Source organism: Stegostoma tigrinum, chromosome 7 (assembly GCF_030684315.1).
Source record: "Stegostoma tigrinum isolate sSteTig4 chromosome 7, sSteTig4.hap1, whole genome shotgun sequence".
Taxonomy (NCBI): Eukaryota; Metazoa; Chordata; class Chondrichthyes; order Orectolobiformes; family Stegostomatidae; genus Stegostoma; species Stegostoma tigrinum.
In genome coordinates this window covers 104,984,445-105,007,309 of record NC_081360.1, presented here as the reverse complement: position 1 = coordinate 105,007,309, position 22,865 = coordinate 104,984,445, and the positions used below count along the sequence as shown (strand labels likewise).

The following is a 22,865-nucleotide window of genomic DNA, read 5'->3' as shown; positions in this document are numbered from 1 at the left end:
CCTTTGTGTTCTCCTTAATTCGTTCTGCCAAGCCTTTCTTGTGCCCCCTCCTGGCTCTCCTCAGACCATTTTTGAGCTCCTTCCTCGCCTGCCTGTAATCCTGTAGAGCTGAGCTTGACCCTAGCTTCCTCCACCTTATGTAAGCTACCTTCTTCCTTTTCACAAGAAGCTCCACCGCTCTCGTTTGTGGGAGAAAGAGAGAGAGAGAGACTCTGTGTATGTGTGTGTGTGTGTGTGTGTGTGTGTCTGGGAGAAGGAGTAACGTGTGTGTGTGTGTGTGTGTGTGTGTGTGTGTGTGTGTGTGTGTGTGTGTGTGTGTGTGTGTGTAGTATTAGTGTCAGTGTGTTGTGAGAGAGAGAGCATGCACGTGTGTGTGTGCGGCACATGTGTATGAGTGTGTGTGTGTGTGTGTGTGTGTGTGTGTGTGTGTTTGTGTGTGTGTGTGTGTGTGTGTGTGAGAGAGAGAGAGAAGGAGGAATGTGTGTGTGTGTTAGTGTCAGTGTATTGTGAGAGAGAGAGCATGCGCATGTGTGTGTGCGGTGACTGTGTGTGTGTGTGTGTGTGTGTGTGTGTGTGTGTGTGTGTGTGTGTGTGTGTGTGTGTGTGTGATGTTGTCCTGGGGGCATGTCCACACCTGTGGTCCTGCAGGTCCCCACTAAATCCGCCCCCTTGAGCCTGCACCTCACAGCCTTCGCACTGGACCCCAATCACCTATCTGGACTCCATTTTCTCCCCTTTGGTCCAGGAACTCCCTACCTACGTCCATGACACCACCCATGCCCTCCACCTCCTCCAGGACTTACAATTCCCTGGCCCCCAACACCTCATTTCCTCATTTTCACCATGGATGTCCAGACTCTATACACCTGTATTCCTCATGCAGATGGCCTAAAGGCCCTCTGCTTCTTCCTGTCCTGCAGGCCCAACCAGTCCCCCTCCACCGACACCCTCATCCGCCTAGCCGAACTCGTCCTCACCCTCAACAAATTCTCTTTTGATTCCTCCCACTTCCTACAGACTAAGGGGGTGGCCATGGGCACCCGCATTGGCCCCAGCTATGCCTGCCTTTTTGTAGGTTACATGGAACAGTCCCTCTTCTGCACCTACACTGGCCCCAAACCCCACCTCTTCCTCTGTTACATTGATGACTGTATCGGCACCGCCCCATACTCCCAAGAGAGCTCGAACAGTTCATCCACTTCACCAACACCTTCCACCCCAACCTCAAGTTCACCTGGGCCATCTCCAGCACATCCCTCACCTTCCTGGACCTCTCAGTCTCCATCTCAGGTAACCAGCTAGAAACTGATGTCCATTTCAAGCCCACCAACTCCCACAGCTACCTAGAATACACCTCCTCCCACCCACCCCCCTGCAAAAATTCCATCCCCTATTCCCAATTCCTCCACCTCCACTGCATCTGCTCCCAGGATGAGGCATTCCAGTCCTGCACATCCCAGATGTCCAAGTCCTTCAAGGACCGCAACTTTCCCCCACAGTGGTCGAGAACGCCCTTGACCGCCTCTCCCGCATTTCCCGCAACTAATCCCTCACACCCCACCCCCACCACAACCACCCAAAAAGGATCCCCCTCGTTCTCACAGACCACCCCACCAACCTCCGGATACAACGCATCATCCTCTGACACTTCCGCCATCTACAATCCGACCCCACCACCCAAGACTTTTTCCATGCCCACCCTTGTCTGCCTTCCGGAGAGACCACTCTCTCCTCGACTCCCTTGTTCGCTCCACACTCCCCTCCAACCCCACCACACCCGGCACCTTCCCCTGCATCCGCAGGAAGTGCTACACTTGCCCCCACACCTCCTCCCTCACCCCCATCCCAGGCCCCAAGATGACATTCCACATTAAGCAGAGGTTCACCTGCACATCTGCCAATGTGGTATACTGTATCCATTGTACCCGGTGCGGCTTCCTCTACATTGGGGAAACCAAGCGGAGGCTTGGAGACCGCTTTGCAGAACACCTCCGCTCGGTTCGCAATAAACAACTGCACCTCCCAGTCATGAACCATTTCCACTCCCCCTCCCATTCCTCAGACAACATGTCCATCCTGGGCCTCCTGCAGTGCCACAATGATGCCACCCGAAGGTTGCAGGAACAGCAACTCATATTCCGCTTGGGAACCCTGCAGCCCAATGGTATCAATGTGGACGTCACCAGCTTCAAAATCTCCCCTTCCCCCACCGCATCCCAAAACCAGCCCAGTTCGTTCCCTCTCCCCACTGCATCAGACAACCAGCCCAGCTCATCCCCTCCCCCCACTGCATCCCAAAACCAGCCCAGCCTGTCTCCCCCTCCCTAACCTGTTCTTCCTCTCACCCATCCCTTCCTCCCATCTCAAGCCGCACCTCCATTTCCTACCTACTAACCTCATCCCGTCTCCTTGACCTGTCCGTCTTCCCTGGACTGACCTATCCCCTCCCTACCTCCCCACCTATACTCTCCTCTCCACCTATCTTCTTTTTTCTGCATCTTCGGTCCGCCTCCCCCTCTCTCCCTATTTATTCCAGAACCCTCACCCCATCCCCCTCTCTGATGAAGGGTCTAGGCCCAAAAAATCAGCTTTTGGGCTCCTGAGATGCTGCTTGGCCTGCTGTGTTCATCCAGCTTCACACTTTATTATGTTGGATTCTCCGGCATCTGCAGTTCCCATTATCTCTGAGACAAATGCATTTGCCTCCTTTACCCTGGGTGTGGTTATAAAATTCATCCTGACTGTGCCTAGCTCATCAAGCCTGAAACCTCCTCGTGAGTAAGGGTCAGTCAGCGAGAGAGAGAATACTGAATCTGCTGGAAATGACACAGAGGAGATTTTCACTGTCTTCCTTACCGGGACGGTCTGTGTCGTGATGGGAGGCTCTTGGTCGATCTGTTGGAGCCCTACAGTCAGGAAAAAGAGGGAGGGAGAGATTAGGACCATGTTCATCACACTCACATTCCTGCCTCATTTTTGCTAAATGAAGGATCTGATTTTGACAAGGTCTGAGGACATTGGGAGCTATTTGCAGAGCTGCAAACACTCCCAGACTCACTCCCTCAGGGACGGTTACACCCGGCTTGCACTCAGTTGCAGTGTGGACGCAGGCCACTCAGCCCATCAAGTCCACACTGACCCTTTAAAAAGCATCCCACTCCCCACCCCCATCCATGAACAATCCACCCTCACCTACACATCTGTGGACTGTGGGGGGAAACCCACGCAGATGTGGGAAGAATGTGCAAACTGCACACAGACGGTCACCTGAGGGTGGGATCAAGCCCACGAGCCTGTTGCTGTGAGGCAGCAGTGCTATCCACTGAGCCACCGTGCCGCCCTGACTTAGTGGCTCACTGTGCTTTCGTCTGCCTTTTCGCTCAGATTTTCAAGATGTCCAACACAGACGCTTGTGCCAAAGCGTTTGAAGGATATGAGAACGAGGGACTGAGTTGGATAATCACCCATGATCATATTGAATGGTAGAACAGGTTCAAAGGGATGAATGGCCTACCCCGGTTCCTATTTTTGATGTTTCTATGTTTTTTTAGTCATTCCCAGGATGGTTGGGCACTATTGGTAAGGCTGGTATTTATGGCCCATCATTGGCTGCTGTGCTGGGGACCCTTTTGAGAGCAGGAGTCTTGCTTCACTACATCAGTACTACATACATCACTACACTCACTACCACAATGTGAGTTTGGGGCTGGAGTTACATCCTGGCCAGGTACGAGCACAGGAAGCCCTCCCTTCGTGTTGGGTTTCCACGACAGCTCGACAGTTTCCCAGTCAATCCGACTAAAACTGGCTGGATATTTCTGTCGCACATTTACAAACAATCCTTAAGTTCAAACTGGAACAAGAAACAGAACTGCACTTGCCAGATAAGCACAGCAGCATCAAGACATAACACGGTATGGAGCTGGATGAACACAGCAGTCCCAGCAACATCAGTGGAGCAGGAAGGAGCAGAAGTGACTTTTCTGAAGAAGGATCTAGACCCGAAACGTCAGCTTTCCTGCTCCTCTGATGCTGCTTGGCCTGCTGTGTTCATCCAGCTCTACACCTTGTTATCTCAGATTCTCCAGCATCAACAGTTCCTACTATCTCCAGTAGCAATAAGAGCAGGTCAAAGGTTAGGAATACTGAGGCAAGTAACTCACCTCTTGACTCCCCAAAGCCTGTTCACCATCTACAAGTCAGGAGTGGGCTGGAATGCTCCTGACTTACCTGGATGGGTACAGCCCTACCAACGTTCAAGAAGCTTGACATCGCAGCATCAGGGCCCTGGGTTCAAATCCGGCCTCGGGCGACTGTCTGTGTGGAGATTGCACATTCTGCCTGTGTCTGTGTGAGTTCTGTCCGGGTGCTCCGGTTTCCTCCCACAGACCAAAAGATGAGCAGGTTAGGGTGCATTGGCCATGGTAAAAACTCCATGCAGGGTTACAGGGATGAAATGGAGAGGGATGCTCTTCAGGGGCTTGACCTCCTTCTGCACGCAGAGATTCTATGAAACTACAAAGCAGTCCATTTGATTAGTGTCACACCCACCACTAATGCTCAGTCGCAGCAGTGTGTACCATCTACAAGACCCACTGCAGAAATTCACCAAAGATCCTCAGACAGCACCTTCCAAACCTACGACCACTTCCATCCAGAAGGACAAGGGGCAGCAGATACATGGGAACACCACCCCCTGCAAGTTCCCCTCCGAGCCACTCCCCATCCTGACTTGGAAATATATCCCCGTTCCTTCACTGTCACTGGGTCAGAATCCTGGAATTCCCTCCCTAAGGAACTGCAGTGGTTCAAGGAGACAGCTCACCCCCACCTTCTCAAGGGGCAACTAGGGACGGGTAATAAATGCTAGGCCCAGCCAGCGATGCCAATGTCCCAGGAGCTAATTTTTTTAAAAATTGCTGAGTTGGAATTTGAAGAACCCTTTTGTGGATTGTTACTCCTGGAACACAGGAATATTCTCTGGATGTCAGCCTGGGCAGTGTCTTTCCCAGTTGGGAACATATTCTTAGCTCTGTCCAGTTTTTGAAGCCTCACTGGAGGCAGCAGACCACACCCACCGAACAGTATTCCATCTCCCTGTCCATGCTGTGTCTGGTTCCCAGTGTCACGGAGCTAATGACAGGCAGGACAATCAGGAAGCACGGGCCTTAACATGCTCACCACCTCCTGAACCTTATGCTCCGTACCAGGGTCTTATACGTCAAAGCACCTTCCCATCCAAACCACGCAGCTGGTGCAATAGGTGAGGGAGAAGCCATATGTCGAGGGGGAGGCGATGGCCGAGTGGTATTATCGCTGGACTGTTAATCCAGAGACCCAGACAACATTCTAGGGTCCTGGGTTTGAATTCCCCCAGGGCAGATGGTGGAATTTGAATTCAATAAAATACCTGGAATTGAGAATCAAATGATGACCATGAACCCATTGTCAGGAAAAGCCCATCTGGTTCACTAATGTCCTTTAGGGAAGGAAACTGCCATCCTTATCTGGTCTGGCCTACATGTGACTCCAGACCCACAGCAACGTGGTTGACTCTTAACTGGGCAATTAGGGATGGGCAATAAATGCTGCCTAGCCAGTGACACCCTCATTCTGTTAATGAAGAAAGAGAAAATATACATCCCCATTCTGCTGGGACAGTCCATGTTCATCACGAACTATCCAGTCTCCAGTTTGCTGAAATGAGCCAGATTTCACCCGCTCTGTTTCTGTCAAATTCTTGCTGATTCCTGGAGATCTGGGTGTCAGTGACTGAGGCAGCATTTACTGTCTCAGTTTTCCCAGAGGGAAGTTAAGGATCATCCTCATTGCTGTGGGTCTGGAGTCACATGTGGGCCAGACTGGATAAGGATGGCAGTTTCCTTCCCTAAAGGACATCAGTGAACCAGTTGGGTTGTACAACAATTGACAGCAATCGCCATTAGACTAGCTTTTCAAGCATGGGTTTTTATTCAGATCTCCCACGCTGAGATTCGAACCCATTCTCAGAACAGAAGCCTGGGGTTCAGAATTACTAGTCCAGTGACATTATCACTACTACCCCATATAAGCAACGGGGAGTGGAACAGTCAGGATGGTGGGGGGGGGTAGTTTTGTGAAGCCTTGCCCCTTGACCTGTAAGCACCTTCAGCATTAGCCCCCCCAGCCCCATTGTTCCAGGTTGACCCTTTAACACTCACCAACCGAAAACTGTTGCCAACTCTGTCTGGTCCATTCCAGGAGATGGCATCACATGACTGTCATCTCCACTACCCCCCCCCTCAACAAACTCCCACAATCACAACGCAGGCTGTTGCTATTGGACATCCAGTATGTCAATCATCACAGAGCCCCACCTTCTCACGCCTTAGTTTCGAAGTTTTGGGCATTTTCCCACCCAGTGCACAGGCAGATCCCACAAACACCGAAGCTGCTCTGCTCCTCACTCAGATCTCAGACGAACAACCCATGGAACTAGGCTGCGCACAGTGCCTGGAATCCAACTGATCACCAAATTCAGCCCAGTATCTCACTGTAAGGCTTTCAACAGGACTGTCTCCACACGGGACCTCACCCCCACCCCAGGGGGCTTTACCTGATTTACTTTCTCCTACATTTGACCAATTAATTCAAATCTACAGCCTCTGCCCATTGACCCCTGTCCCACAGGCAATAATTTTCCTCAGTTGTTCACTCAACACTCCAAATGAATTCAAGCCCCTCCATTAAATCAGTCCCTTGAACACCCCTCCGCACCTCCCCCCCATTAAAATGAATAATCACAGCTTCTCCAGGTTTTCCACATTCTGTGGGATCCCTCACCCACACAGAGGCCAACAGGAGGCTGTCACTGGGTGGCTTTAAGGCAGAGATCAAGAGTTACGGGGAGAGGGCAGCAGAGTAAAGAGGAGCGGACTTAGGACTGAGTTGAGGAGGAACTTCTTCACCCAAAGGGCTGTGAGTCTGTGGAATTCCCTACACAGTGAAGTGGTTGAGGCCACCTCATTGAATGTTTTAAGGCAAAGGTAAATTGATTTTTGAACAGTAAGGGAATTAAGAGTTATAGTGAGCGGGTGGGCAAGTGGAGATGAGTCCACAGAAAGATCAGCCATGATCTTATTGAACAGTGAAGCAGGCCCATAGGGCCGAATGGCGTACTCCTGCTCCTATTTCTAAACTTCTTATGAACGGGGTTGAGAAGTATATCAGACAGAATCGGAAAATGGAGCAGGGTTGATGGGCCTAAATGGCCCATATTTTACAGTCTATTTCAAACACTACTTTATCAGGTCCACGATGCTTTGGGACACTGATGTTTGGTAGGCGCTCCTTAAATGCAAGTCCTTTCTCCCCCTCATGTAGCAATGTCACTGGGCTAGTAATCTATTTGCCCGGGCTAGTAATCTATCTGGCGGGCTAATGCTCTGGGGATGTGCGTTCAAATCTCACCTCAGCAGCTCGTGGAATTTAGATTCAATTCATAAATCTAGAATATAATATAAGGGTCAGTGATGGTGACTTTGTCACTAAAAACCCACCTGGTTCACTAATGCCCTTTAGGGAAGGAAACTGCGATCGTTGCCCTGTCTAGCCTACATGTGACTCCAGGCCCACAGCAATGTGGATGGCACTGAAATGGCTGAGCAAGGTGTGAGGTAACAGATGCAGACTGGAGCATCTGGGTCACATCAAAGTCAGCTCATTCTGTTTTGCTTCAGGAGCGAAGGGGCATGCTTCTGCAAACAAAATTAAAGTCACCGTGGTCCCACAAGACGATAATGCCACTCCCTCATTAGATAGAGAGAGGGACAGACACAACTGGCACTGGTTTAACCTGAGGGTCACGGCGCCTCAGATGAGTGTTGGGAAGGAGAGTTCTTCGTGTAGTAGGGATTGAACTCATGCTGTTGGCATTTCTCCGCTTCGCAAACCAGCCATCAAACCAATAGAGCTAACACAGTGTGGAGCTGGAGGAGCAGGAAAGCTGACGCTTCGGGAAGCAGGGTCCCGACCTGAAACGTCAACTTTCCTGCTCCCCTGATGCTGCCTGGCCTGCTGTGTTCCTCCAGCTCCAAGCTGTGTTATCCCTGACTCCAGCATCTGCAGTTCTCACTATCCACAACCAAAGGGGCAAACTGACAGCTTATTTCTTTATTCATTCTTAGAATCCATGTGTCATTGGCTGGGCCCAGCATTTATTGTCTGCCCCTAGTTGCCCCTTGAGAAGGTGGGGGTGAGCTGCCTTCTTGAATCACTGTAGTCCATGTGCTGTGGGTTGACCCACGATGCCCCTAGGGAGGGAATTCCAGGATTTTGACCCGGTGACAGTGAAGGAACGGTGATATATTTCCAAGTCAGGATGGTGAGTGGCTCGGAGGGGAACTCGCAGGTTTTCCTAAGTGCCTGGATTCTTATTCCTGCTCTTGGTTATTTCACACACGAGGGACCAATAATAAAGACAAGGATGGATTTTCCCCAGAAGAACACAGGTCTCAATACCATCACCTCCCCATTTCAAACCAATCCCCTCCCTCCCACCAAACCAACACCCACACACCGCCACCCCCCCGACCGACAACCACACCCTGCCACCACACCCTCCCCTGCACCCCCTCACCGCCCCAGTCTCTGGGCCCAAAATGCTCCAGCTCAGCTGGACAGCATTGCCTGTCACAGGCTCTAAACAGGATAACAATACAAACACATCTCCAGCTGCAAACTCAAACAGCAGCTCCACTTTAAACCACAGTGTTGGATAAATCCTTTGACAGTCCCATATTCTAACAATTAGGGATCAGGAAACTGCTGCAAGCCTTCCCAAACTAAACAAGCAAACTTTTCAAACTAGTCTGCCCAGAAAGGAATCAACACAAATATTAAAACTTCCACGATGTTTGACTCAGGGATACCTCCCTGCAGATTTCTCTGTCCCTCTCGTTATTAACGCACTCTCTCTCTCTCTCTGTGTCTCTCTTCCTTGAAGTTATGTGTTTCTCTCCTCCCTGGCTCTCCCTCTATCTCCCGATTCCATCTCTTTCTCACCATCCTGTTCTGGCTCCATTCCTGCTTTCTTTTCACATTTCCTTCTCACTCTCCTCCCTTTTCCTTCCTTTCAATGTTCTCTCCCTCTCCTGTCTTGTCTTCCTCTCCACCTTTCACCTACCCCTCCCTCCCTCCCTCCCTCCCTGTCTCTTACCCCGAGCCCTCCCAGTACCTGGGATAGACTGCGCCAACTCCATCGCCAGGACATCGTTCTCTCTCTCTGCTGTTTGAGACCACGGGTAACAAGCGTTAGCCAGAGCTGGGGGCTGTTAGAGTGAGGTTTTAGATTTCAGAACCAGTCACTGATCATCGATCACGGTCAACAAGCGGGGAGCTGTCTTCAACAATGTTGACACATTTTCTTCATGACATTAAGCAGTTTCTGCTTTCTGGTTTCCCATTCCTTCCTTCCCTTGAGGTTAACTGCGAGACCACAACATCGACACACACCCTATGCCTCTCTCTCGCTCTCTCTGACAGCTCCCCTCAGCAGGCTCTCAGCTGACACCACTCACGGCTGCCTCATGCCTCTCTCTCTCTCTCTCTCTCTCTCTCTCTAGCTCACAGTGAAACCAGCTCCCAGAGACGATCAGCAAAGCAGCCCTTAACCCTCTCTCCGCTCACTGGACACTACACTGCAGCCATTCCCAGGCCAGTGCTGGACATCACAGAGCCCGGATAGCCAGAGGCAATTCACCAGGGACTGGGAATAGACTTTAAACAAAGGCTTCAACAATGAGAGTGTTAGGCATAAGCTGAGGGAGAGGAGGGGAGAAAACCCCCAGCTTGGGGAGGGAGAGGAGGGGAGAAAACCCCCAGCTTGGGGAGGGAGAGGAGGGGAGAAAACCCCAGCTTGGGGAGGGAGAGGAGGGGAGAACTCCCTCAGTTTGAGGAGGGAATGAGGGAGGGGACAGAACGATCTCCTTGGGCCGGTGAACTGGATCTCTGGAATACTGTACGAGGAAGCATGCAGTGTTGTCAGTTATCTGCCACACTGATAGCAACAGTCAATTTCCGACTGTTCCTTTCGTACCTTGAGATATGGCTCCCTTCATGATTTTGCGGCTGGGTTTACACTGATTTTGGGCAATGTGCCAATGTTTCCATTTTTTACTTCATCCACAGGATGTGATGTCACTGGCTAGACCAGTACTTATTGCCCAGAGGGCAGCTAAGAGTCAACCACATTGCTGTGGGGTCTGGAGTCACATGTAGGCCAGACCTGGTAAGGATGGCAGCTTCCTTCCATAACGGACACTGGTGATCCAGATCGGTTTTCCCAACAATCGAGAATGGATTCATGGTCATCATTAGACTCTTAATTCCAGATTTGTTTTATGTGAAATCAAATCCTACCAGACCACAGCAGGATTTGAACCCTGGATTTCTGGAAGTCTCGTGTTTATAGCACAAGGCCATCACCACCCCATCCCCACTGCAGTCCCCTGGCATCACTTTGTCTCAGTAATACCCTCAAGACCCTCAAAGACATTTTGTCTGGTCCCAGTGACATAGAACATGGAACAGAACAGCACAAGAACAGGCCCTTCAGCCCACACAGTCTGTGATGACCATGATGCCATTTTAAACTAATCCCACCTCATCATCATACAATACCTACACTGTGGAAACAGGCCCTTCGGCCCAACAAGTCCACACTGACCTTCAGAGCATCCCACCCAGACCCATCCCCCATAAACCACCTCATCTACACATCCCTGAACACTATGGGCAAGTTAGCATGGCCAATCCACCCGAACCTGCAGTTTTGGACCATGAGGGAAACCGGAGCACCCGGAGGAAACCCACACAGACATGGGGAGAATGTGCAAACTCCACACAGACAGTTACCCGAGGCTGGAATCGAACCCAGGTCCCGGGCATTGTGAGGCAGCAGTGCTAACCACTGAGCCACCACACCACCTCACTGCACATGGTCCATTATCCTCTATTCCCTTCTTGTTCATGTGTCCCTTCCCATGCTGTGGCAACCAGAAATGCCCACAACACTCCAAATGTAGGGGCCATCAAAAGATGGCTTCATCTACAGGTGGCCCTACCCAACATCACTACATTGTCATGCAGTGTTTTACAATACTTGTCAAAAATCACACCACACCCAGTAAGAGTCCAACAGGCTTATTTGACGACACAAGCTTTTGGAGTCTCACTCCTTCTTCAGGTTTCACTGAAGCTCAATGAGACTGCAAAAGCTTGTGTCTTCAAATAAACCTGTTGGACTGTAACTGGGTGTGGTATGATTTGTGACCTTATCTACCTCCACATCATGGCTCCCATCTTAAATACCAGTGAATTTATGGAAACCCCACTCAGCATCATCACTCTTGGTGAAGAGCTTCCTGCTTTAATGTCACCTTTGATGACACAGATTCAAAGGGCAGATTCAGTATCTCAGGTAAGCCACCAGCACCCATTCCCAACCACCCCCACCCCCCAGGCCGCCACCACCGCCACTCCCCCACAGTCCCCTACACATGCAGGTCCCATTTATGCTCAGAAAAGAAAGAGAGAAAGAAGGTTTTCGTTGACTTGTACTCACAGTCCTCTCTACATGGTTCAGTGGGATAATAGTGCTGGATGGCTGGGAACAAAAAAACAAAAGAAACTAAGTTACGTTCCATGGTGAGGCAGCACAGATGGAAATATTCACCCATGAGAAATCAAACACACGACACACAATGGGACAGCTCAGTCTGTAATTTTTTAGAAATTCATTCCTGGGATAAGGGCATCGCTGGCTAGGACAGTACTTATTGCCTATCTCTAATTGCCCACAGGGTAGTTAACAGCCAACTACATTGCCGTGGATCTGGAGTCACAAGTAGACCAGACTAGGTAAGGATGGCAGTCTCCTTCCCTAAAGGGCATTAGTGAACCAGGTGGATGCATGGCCATCGTTAGACTCTTAATTCCAGATATTTATTGAATTCAAATTCTACTATCTGCTATGGCAGGATTCGAACATGGGTTCACATCCTGTTACCTGGGCCTCTAGATTAACAGTCCAGCAATAATACTTCCCCATGATGCTGGGAGTAAGGCTGCAGAGGTAGGTTTCTGAGGGAGCCAAATGTGAGCGTGAGCAAAGTGAGCTAAATATGGAATTGATTGAGTTTGACCCAAAGGCAGTTGGACTGAGATGTTTTACTCTCCTACGTAGACACCCGGATTGACAGAACCTGTTGATAGATGTCACCTCAAAATATACAGAAACCTCAAGTTGCAAGGGTTCCCTGAAATGGGCAGAACCTCCAAAAAGGATACAGCAACACTGCAGGATAACTATTCTAACAAGACCCAGTGAGGGACAGGAAGATCAAATGGGAAACAGCCCGAGAAAACAGCAGCAAATAGGATCGATGGGGGAAATGCTAAGCAGGCAAAATCCAATGCTCCTTACATAAGTGCACATCATATTCAGAACAAAATCAATAAATTAACAGAAAAACTCAAAATTATTTAAATGGAGAAAGACTGCAACAAGTTTGAAACACAGGGATTAGGGAATCCTAATGTATAAATTTTAAAAACAGCATCCAATTTCAGACAACAAGGTGTGGAGCTGGATGAACGCAGCAGGCCAAGCAGCATCAGAGGAGCAGGAAAAGCTGACATTTCGGGTCTAAACCCTTCTTCAGAAAACGCTGCTCCTCTGATGCTACTTGGCCTGCTGTGTTCATCCAGCCCTACACCTTGTTACCTCAGATTCTCCAGCATTGGCAGTTCCTACTGTCTCAGCATCCAATTTCAGATCGCAGTTGGAATGCTGTGAACAGTTCTGGGGCCCCTTATCTATGGAATGATAGACTGACATTGGAGGCTGTTGATTTTGGGTATGGAGGGGCTGTCGTATGAGGAGAGGTTGAGCAGATTTGGTCTTTATTCATCGGAATTTATAGCAATGAGAGGTGGCCTTTTTGAAACATCTCAGATTCTTAGGGATCTTGACAGGGGAGATGTGGAGAGGTTACGTCCCCTTGTGGGAGAGTCTAAGACCAGAGGACAACATCTCAGAGTAAGGAGTCATACATTTAAGACAGAGATGAGGAGGAATTTCTTCTCTCAGAGGGGAGTGAACCTGTAAAGTTCTTTACTGCAGAGGGCTGACAAGGCTGGGTCATTCAGTATCTTCAAAGCTGGAATAGAGAGATTCTAGGGGAATGGAAGGTTCTGGGAAAAAAAGTAGGGGTGTTGAGTTGAGGATTTTTAAATTCATCCACAGGATGTGGGAGTGGGCATTTATTGCCCGTCCCTAGTTGCCCCTTGAGAAGGTGGAGGTGAGCTGCCTTCTTGAACCGCTGCAGTCCATGTGCTGTGGGTTGACCCACAATGCCCTCAGGGAGGGAATTCCAAAACATTGAGCTTTTTCAAGAAAGATTTCGATATATTTGTTAGGTCTAAGGGGTGAAAGGGCATGGGAGACTGATTTGGATGAGCAGCCATGATCATATTGAGCAGCAGAGCAGGTTCAAAGGGCTGAATGGTCTGCTCTTGCTCTTTTTTTCTATGTTTTTATGTTCAACCCCCAAAGGAAACACTGAAAAAAGCAGAATCCCCAGAATGTCAAAGGTTTGAGTTATCAAGAAAGGCTAGATAGGCTGGAACATCTTTCATTGGAGTGTAGGAGGTTGAGAGGTTTATAAAATCATGAGGGATGTCTTTTCATGGTCTATGATTGGGGGGTTTCAAAATGCGAGGGCACATTCTTAAGGTGAGAGGAGAGAGGTTTATAAAATACATAAGGGGCAAGTTTTTTACACACAGTGTTGTTCACGTGTGAAATGAACTTCCTGATGAAGTGGTGGATGTGGATACAGTTACAACATTTAAAAGACACTTAGAAAAGTATATACATTCAAGGGATGTGGCCAGGAGCAGGCAGGTGGGACTAGTTTAGTTTGGGATTATGGTCGGCGTTGGCTGGTGGGGCAAAAGGGACTGTTTCTGTGCTGTCTGACTCAATGACTCTATGCTACACAAAGTCCTGGATATTTCAACAGCCTCAATATTTAGTGAGGAAGCTATTAAAGTTGCCAACTTAGGAATTATCTGTTATTGCAGCGTTAGTGGACTGCAGGACATATTGAAAACAGTTCCACAACAGAGACTGTGAACTATGCTCAAAGTTCCAGGGACTGTTGATGGATTGTGGAAACAGTTTGGGACCGGTGGGTTGTACATGCCAAAAATCAGGACTCACACATGTACACACACTGTCTTTGGAGGAAGAGTGTGAGTTGGTGTGGTATCCCCACCATCCAGTTTCTTGCTTCATGACTCCAAAAGCAGAACGATGATCCATGTTATGAAGGGTGCAGGCAGCACCAATTATCTAGTGATATATGATCATGAATCCTAAAAACTATAGCAGATGGGTTTCAACAAAGAGAGAGTTGAGCTCATCTGCTTTGAACTCAAAACTGGGTCCCAGTACAATTATACTGAAAAGCTAATTGCACTGGAGATCCAAAGAGATTCAAGGGATCAAGCATAACAAACAACAAAATATTGTGGTTGGAGGAAAAAAAACATGAAAATTACTCAGGGTTTGGTAATGGCTAGAATTTGGGTACTTTCCACAGAAAGATTTTTTTTTCTTTATTCATTCACAGAATGAGGGCGTCACTGACCAGGCAGCATTTCTCGCCCATCCCTAATTGCCCAGACGGCAGTTAAGAGTCAACCACATTGCTGTGGGTCTGGAGTCACATGTAGGCCAGACCAGGTAAGGATGGAAAATCTCCTTCCCTAAAGTGAAGAAGATGAGATTTTTACAACAATAGTTTCACAGTTATTATTAGACTCCGAATTCCAGATTTTTATTGAATTCAAACTCTACCACCCACCATGGCAGGATTCGAACCCAGGCCCCCGAACATTACACAGATATCTGGTATATTACCTGCAATAATACCACTAGGCCATAACAGATTGCAGAAGGGGCTTTCTCAGCAGAATGCCATGATATAACATGTTTGAATGTCAAATTTATGATCTGGGCCTGTATTCTCCACAATATAAAATGTCAAGGGTTGATTAGATTGAGGTTTCTAAAGTTTTGAAAGGAGATCATAGGAGGGATAGTTTTTATACAGTCTCAGACCAAATTGGGTATGACCACAGCTAAGACCATAAGGCCATAAGACATAGTAGTGGAAGTAAGGCCATTCGGCCCATCAAGTCCACTCTGCCATTTGAATCAAGGTTGATGGGCATTTCAACTCCACTTCCCTGCTCTCTCCCCGTAGCCCTTGATTCCTTTTGAGATCAAGAATTTGTCAATCTCTTCCTTGAAGACATTTAATGTCCCGGCCTCCACTGCACTCTGCGGCAATTAATTCCACAAGCCCACCACTCTCTGTGCCCATGGGTCCTAGACTCCCCGCCTAACGGAACGAACTTCCTAGCCCTTTTAAACCCCTTTTAAACCATACATTATCTTGTAAGTTTCTATTAGATCTCCCCTCAACCTTCTAAACTCTAATGAATACAATCCCAGGATCCTCAGCTGTTCATTGTACGTTAAACCTACCATTCCAGGGATCATCCGTGTGAATCTCCGCTGGTCACGCTCCAGGGCTACTATGTCCTTCCTGAGGTGTGGGGCCCAAAATTGGACACAGTATTCTAAATGGGGCCTAACTAGAGCTTTATAAAGTCTCAGAAGCACATCGCTGCTTTTATATTCCAACCCTCTTGAAATAAACAACAACATTACATTCGCTTTCTTAATCACAGACTCTATCTGCAAGTTAACCTTTAGAGAATCCTGGACCAACACTCCCAGATCCCTTTGTACTTCTGCTTTACGAATTTTCTCACCGTTTAGAAAACAGTCCATGCCTGTATTCTTTTTTCCAAAGTGCAAAACCTCACATTTACTCACATTGAATTTCATCAGCTATTTCCTGGACCACTCTCCTAAACTGTCTAAATCTTTCTGCAGCTTCCCCACCTCCTCAGTACTATCTGCCTGTCCACCTATCTTCATATCATCGGCAAACTTCGCCAGAATGTCCCCGGTCCCTTCATCCAGATCATTAATATATAAAGTGAACAGCTGCGGCCCCAACACTGAACCCTGCGGGACACCACTTGTCACTGGTTGCCATTCTGAAAAAGAGCCTTTTATCCCAACTCTCTGCCTTCTGTCAGACAGCCAATCCTCAATCCTAGCCAGTAGCTCACCTGGAACACCATGGGCCCTCACCTTGCTCAGCAGCCTCCCGTGAGGCACCATATCAAAGGCCTTTTGGAAGTCTAGATAGATAACATCTACTGGGTTTCCCTGGTCTAACATACTTGTTACCTCTTCAAAGAATTCTAACAGGTTTGTCAGGCACGACCTCTCCTTACTAAATCCATGCTGACTTGTTCTAATCTGACCCTGCACTTCCAAGAATTTGAAGGGAGTGAGAAAAATGCTTCTTTGCACTAAGAATGGTTGACATGAGGACCTCTTTCACTCAAAAACCAGATGTTGACTCACTTCATTATTTCAATTGAAATCGCCGGGCTTTTGCTGCACCGAAAATGACAGGCCACAGGGTGAAGGCAGGTGGCTGCAGTAAAGGCAGAGCAGTGATGATTTCATTGGATTAGAACAGCCTCGACGGCTCAAAGGGAAGTTCCCTTCCTGTCTTCAGTACATGGTCATCCCAAATACACCACCACCTCAATCACGATCATAACCTCAGTGTATACAGTGACCCCAATACACACAGGTATCTCTGTCTACATATTGACCCTAATATAGAGAGGGACCACAATATACAGCAACCCTGATATACGCAGTACCCCAATATGCATAGAACCCCTAAAATACACAATAATCTCAAAATACAGTGATCCTAAAATATAGTAACTCTAATTCATACAACACTCCTAATATATGCAGCAATTTCTATATGCACGGAGCCACCAGTATCCAGAGACCCCAACATATAAGGCATTCCCAAATAGACAGTGACCCAAATATACACAGCAACCTCAATATACATGAACCTCAATAGACACAACATCCCATATACACACCACCCCCATTATAAACAGTAATCTCAATATGTACAGCAACCTCAATATGCACAGTGACCCCAATACACAGAATGACCTCAATATACAGTAATCCTAATACACACACAGACCTCACTATACTGTTACAACTCAAGTGGGAGGTGTGCACTAGTAACTGAGTCTCACTCTTCCACAGGATGTTAGAATTGTGTAGCTACCCAATTAAACCACCAAAGTGATCAATTTTGGTCAGACTGCAATTCTATTCAAAAGTAATTCACACCAGGTTTCATCGTTAACAGAAAGTAACTCTAAGTATTTCAAACAATAGTCTTTACAAATGGATAAAAGTGCATTATTGATTTATTGCTTTGTTCCTTAAATTATTGCCCTTTAAAAACCCAACAAACAAACACAAATAAAACAGGCAACAAACAAACCCTTTGACACAAACACTGTGTAGAAAAGTATAGACAGGGAAACTGGTCTTTGTCAAAGTCCAGACCACAATATGGAGAGCTGTTTCGTACAGCTCTTTTGATTTTCACCATGATAACACATTATTGACTGGCGGCTAATGGTCAATCCAAGATTCAAATGGTGATCAGGTTAATCCAGGTCTTTTCATATATTAGAACTCTCTCTGTAATGCCTCCAGGTTTTTTTTTGTCTATTTCATCCATAGAGAGGGATATTCAGAGGTGCATGTTGGTTTCAGGCTTTTGGATAACTCAGAGTACACTATAATCACAAGGCTGTAACTAACTACAGTTGGACCAATCCAAAGGCTGTCATGAGGCAGCTTTTCTTTAACTCATAGACTCTTCATGTCACACTGCCTCAAAAAGTGACCCCTCAGTTCTTTGAAAAGGAACAAATGCAGAACTGTGCACTGTTTGGCTAAGTGCGAGTTGCATTGAGCATGTTGAGCAGTTTCTTGCTGTGAGGTTGAGTGAGATTTCTCACGATATCTTACTAAACTCGCTTCATTAACCACCTACTTTGCTCCTACAGTGCGCATGTCCTCCAACTCTAGTTCCAACTAACCACATGAGACTCCTGGAATAATTCACTATTCAGCAGCTATCCAATAAAAGAACAACATTGCTACTACATGCACCTTTTTGAAAAGATCACTGCACACCAGGATGAGTGCTGACAGTCTGACTCTGCCCCACTCAATACTGACAAATTCTGATCACATCAAGGGTGGAAGGTGCGACTCTCCAGCTGGGACCCCAAAATCCTGGTCTAACAGGAGGCCAACCCATCAGAACCTCACAGCCTGGTGCGAGCTCACCATCTTGTTTAGCATTGCCTTTGCAGAATGGCTGGCAGTGCCATAAGAAGATCAATGACCTTTCCCACTCTGCCAAGGTAAGTGGCACCATCTTCTCCCTGCTGCCTTGCACTCTCTGCCACCGTACTCACCTCCCACCAAGGCTCATGCTCGAGCCCCCTCACTAATGTCTGAAATCTCTTCACCAGTCACTCTCATTTCCTCCTTAGCTCCCACATCACTGATCCTACATGTCCTCAACACTCCCTACTCACTCCCTCATCTCCTTTCCCCACACCATCATGAAAATCATCCCTAAATTGGGCAGTCAGTTTATTCAACTAGCACAGACAAGATGGGCTGAATGGTTTCTTTTGTGGCATAGTTTTCTATGGTTCTATACTCCGTCAGCCAAATATAGACAGAAACTTCAATATACACTGGGGCCCATATTATAATTTTGCTCTCCTACTGATATATAAGACATGGAGGCACAAATACAATTCTTCGTATGTGAAGATTTCTCATGGCTTTGTTTACACTGACAGTACAGAGCAATTTCCAACACACCTTGTGCCTCAAGTGCCACAGTGCAGCGAGCTAATGGTCAGGTGACCACCTCCAGGGAGATGGCTCATTTGTATCTTGAGCTCTTTAAGGAACATCACACGAAAAGTGATCAGATATCAGCCCTTCCTTTCAAAGAAACCTCACAAATTCCACAAGTGAAAACACCAACACATTTGTTAATAACAGAATTAGTTATACAGGGATGTGGATTGTAAAATTCTCAAGTAAACAACTTGAACAGCCCATATATTTTGATCATTGACAACTCTGTGGTGAAACCTTCAGGAAATGTGGATGTTGCCCTTGGCTGGTCTGGGTTTGTAGGGATGTCATCAATGTGTTGGTCGTGCCCTGTTAGTGTTTGGTTGCATTCTGTCATATTCACTGTGCACAGTGGTGTATTGTACAATTCATAGAGCATAGAACAGTACAGCACAGTACAGGCCCTTCGGCCCACTATGTTGTGCCGAACTTTTACCCTAATCCTAAGGTCTATCTAACCTCCATCCCTACCTTATACTACCATCCATATGCCTATCTAATAGCTGCTTAAATGCCCCTAATGAGGCCAACTCCACTGCCCTCTCCAGCAATGCATTCCACGTCCCTACCACTCTGAGTAAAGAACCTATCTCTGAAGTCTCCTTTATATCTACCTCCACTTTAAATCTATGTCCCCTCATAATAGCTACATCCACCCTAGGAAAAAGTCTCTGGCTGTCCACTCTATCTGTACCTCTGATCATTTTGTACACCTCTATCAAGTCACCTCTCATCCTTCATCGTTCCAAAGAGAAAAGCCCCAGCTCTCCCAACCTTTCCTCATAAGACCTTCCCTCCATTCCAGGCAACATCCTGGTAAATCTCCACTGCACCTTTTCCATCGCATCCACATCTTTCCTGTAATGAGGCGACCAGAACTGGACACAATACTCCAGATGTGGCTGAACCAGGCTTTTGTATAGCTGGAGCATAACTTCATGGCTCTTGAACTCAATCCCTCTATTAATGAAAGCTAATACACCATGCGCCTTCTTAACAACTCTATCCACCTGGGTGGCAGTTCCTTTCACAGTATCTTGTTTCCCCTCAGCTTTGCTCCAGGAGGTGTCATAACTCATAGTCATAGAGTCATAGAGATGTACAGCATGGAAACAGACTAGTCCCAATCTAGTCCCAATGCCAACATTTGACCTATATCCCGCAAACCCTTCCTATTCATGTGCCCATCCAGATGCTTTTTAAATGTTGTAATCGTACCAGCCTCTGGCAGCTCATTCCATAAACGTACCACCATCTGCGTGAAAAAGTTGCCCCTCAGGTTCCTGTTACATGTTTCCCCTCTCTTCTTAAACCTATGCCCCTCTAGTTTTGGACTCCCCCCTACTCTGGGGGAAAAGACTTTGTCTATTCACCCTATCCATGTCCGTCTTGATTTCATAAACCTCTATAAGGTCACCCCTCAGCCTCTGGTGCTCCAGGGAAAATAGCCTCAGCCTATCCAGCCTCTCCCTACAGCTCAAACCCTCCAACCATGGCAACATCCTTATAAATATTTCTGAATGCTTTTTCACAACATCCTTCCTACAGCAGGGAGTCCAGAATTGCACGCAGTATTCCAATAGTGGCCTAAGCAATGCCCTGTACAGCCACAACATGACCCTCCCAACTCCTTTACTCAATGCACTGACCAATAAAGGCAAGCGTACCCAACACCTTCTTCACCATCCCATCTAACTGTGACTCCACTTTCAGAGACTATGAACCTGCACTCCAAGGTCTCTTTGTTCAGCAACACTCCCCAGGGCCTTACCATTAAATGTGCAAAGCCTGTCCTGATTTGCCTTTCCAGAATGCAGCCCCTCACATTTATCCAAATTAAACTCCATCTGCCACTCCTTGGCCCATTGGCCCATCTGATCAATCATTGTGCTCTGTGATAATCTTCTTCTCTGTCCAATACACCTCCAATGAACTTATTATACATACGTCCTTCGTAGGCCCCGGGCTGACTGTGCTCTCACCATGTCCCGATGTGTGACCCAGAGACTTTGCCCTCAATGTGTAGGTGAGGTAGCTGTGTATCTGCAAACCAGGCACCCTTGGTATTCTCTCACGTTTGCTGAGAGTTGTGTCTTGTGTCATGGAGACTGTGGGTGGTGGAGGCAAATGAAAAATGTTACCACTTGCCTTCCTAACATGCTGTCTAAAGATGAGATCGTGACCCCATAACCAGAGGTGAAACATGAAAGCCTTGCTTCACTGTCTCACTTTGGAAAAAGCAGATGAGCAGTGTGAGGGGTTCACTCGGTGACTGTTTGAAATGGGGGTGTTGTGGTGTGGTGAGGCTGTCACATGGGATCGTACCCCATTTGGCACGACTCACCCACAAAGTGTGCCTGGATACCATGGCTCACTGTCAGCGACGATTTCATCCAGTGCACCAGACAGACTGAAACTGAGGCTTAATGTGTCCATACGAAGGGCCCTTTACCCACCTGATCATTAGAAACTTACAGAAATATTCGGACACTCAGTCATCTTCAGTTCTGGTGAGCAGGTGAGTGGCCAGGGACTGAGGGAACCTTGTGAGGGGAGCATGTAGTTCTCTACATTACTGTGACCGGCAGCTTTAGCCTGTCACAAACACACCCTCATTGTCAATCCTTGGCCAATAGACTGCCTCACAAGTTAGACACTTCACCCGTTCTATGCCCATGTGTTCCTGGCGTTGTGATAATGTGGCACACCTGAGAGCTTTGGGAGCAAATGTCTGCCTTCCTTTGAGGAAACTGTGTCTTGAAAGAGAGAGATGAGCCCTGTAAGATCAAAGGGACCTGAGAGTGTCTCCAAACTGCAATTTTTAAAAATTCATTCGCAGGATTTGGGTGTCTCTGTCCAGGACAGCATTTACTTCCCTTCCCTAAATATCCAGGGGATGGGGTAAGAGTCAATCACATTGCAGTGGGCCTGGGCTCACGTGTAGACCAGGCCGGGTAAGGACACAGAGTCCTTGTGTATAGTTAAGGCTGAGACAGACAGATTCTTGATCAGTCGGAGAGTCAAGGGAAAGGGCAGGAAACTGTCCATGAGGAATGTCAGATCAGCCATGCTTCTCTTGAATGGCAGAACGGGTTCGAGGGACGGAACAGCCCACTCCTGTTCCTATTTTTGATAGTCCTTGGGCCTTACTTTCTTTCTGTAGGAGCATTAGTGAACCAGATGGGTCCTTAGACCAACCCGCTATGGTTTCATGGTCACCATCACTGACGCAAGATCTTCATCCCAGATTTTTTATTAAGTGAACTTAAATCTCAGCAGCGGACACGGTGTATGATTTGTACCCATTTCCCCAGAGGATTAGCCTGGGTCACTCGCCTAGTGAGGAACATTTAAGCTGCTGTTGTTATCACACTGCCATACCTTGTCCCATCCGGTCTGGAATATCTTATTGATATGGATCCAGAGCCGCAAACTCTTCTTGGTTGGTGTCGCCTGATCTTACAATCTTATCAGCAACCTGACGATTTTGCACTGAGTCATTAATTTAATAGTGTGATCAGACAGGAAGGAAGCGGGGATCAATAAGAACAAATCAGGAGTGAATGCATTTCTCTACAGCTTCAGTAGCTGGGACTATACTTATCCGATCCAAGAAGCACAAGCCAGAGGAAGGTTTCAGTCACACAAGAAGCAAATGCTGAATTGTTTCCAGCTGATGGTGGGTGGAAAATCACAAAATGGAATGAATCTGTAACTAATTATAACCAATAGCGTCCGCAGAAAAATACTATCAATTTTGTTTTCAGGAACAGCTCTAAGGGACTGCAGGGCCTGGTGAGAATTTTGCTGATGACACAAAGATAGGTGGGAAAGGAAAAACAAAATTCTGCAGATACTGGAAATCTGAAATGAATGAATAGCAGAAGGTGTTGGAGAA

General features: G+C 47.5%; 1 protein-coding gene across 9 annotated transcripts in view; it reads right to left on the bottom strand.

The window, feature by feature from the left end:
• tns1b (tensin 1b) overlaps positions 1-22,865 on the bottom strand; it is a 571,744-nt gene that overhangs the window by 198,695 nt on the left and 350,184 nt on the right. For 8 of the 9 annotated variants that reach the window (XM_059647607.1, XM_059647608.1, XM_059647611.1 and 5 more), the window contains 2 exons: positions 11,603-11,644; positions 2,857-2,906 (listed from right to left, as the gene is read on the bottom strand). In XM_059647607.1, coding sequence (XP_059503590.1) covers positions 2,857-2,906; positions 11,603-11,644 — 92 coding nt within the window. The remainder of the gene's footprint in view (positions 1-2,856; positions 2,907-11,602; positions 11,645-22,865) is intronic. The other variant, XM_059647610.1, reaches the window with a different exon arrangement.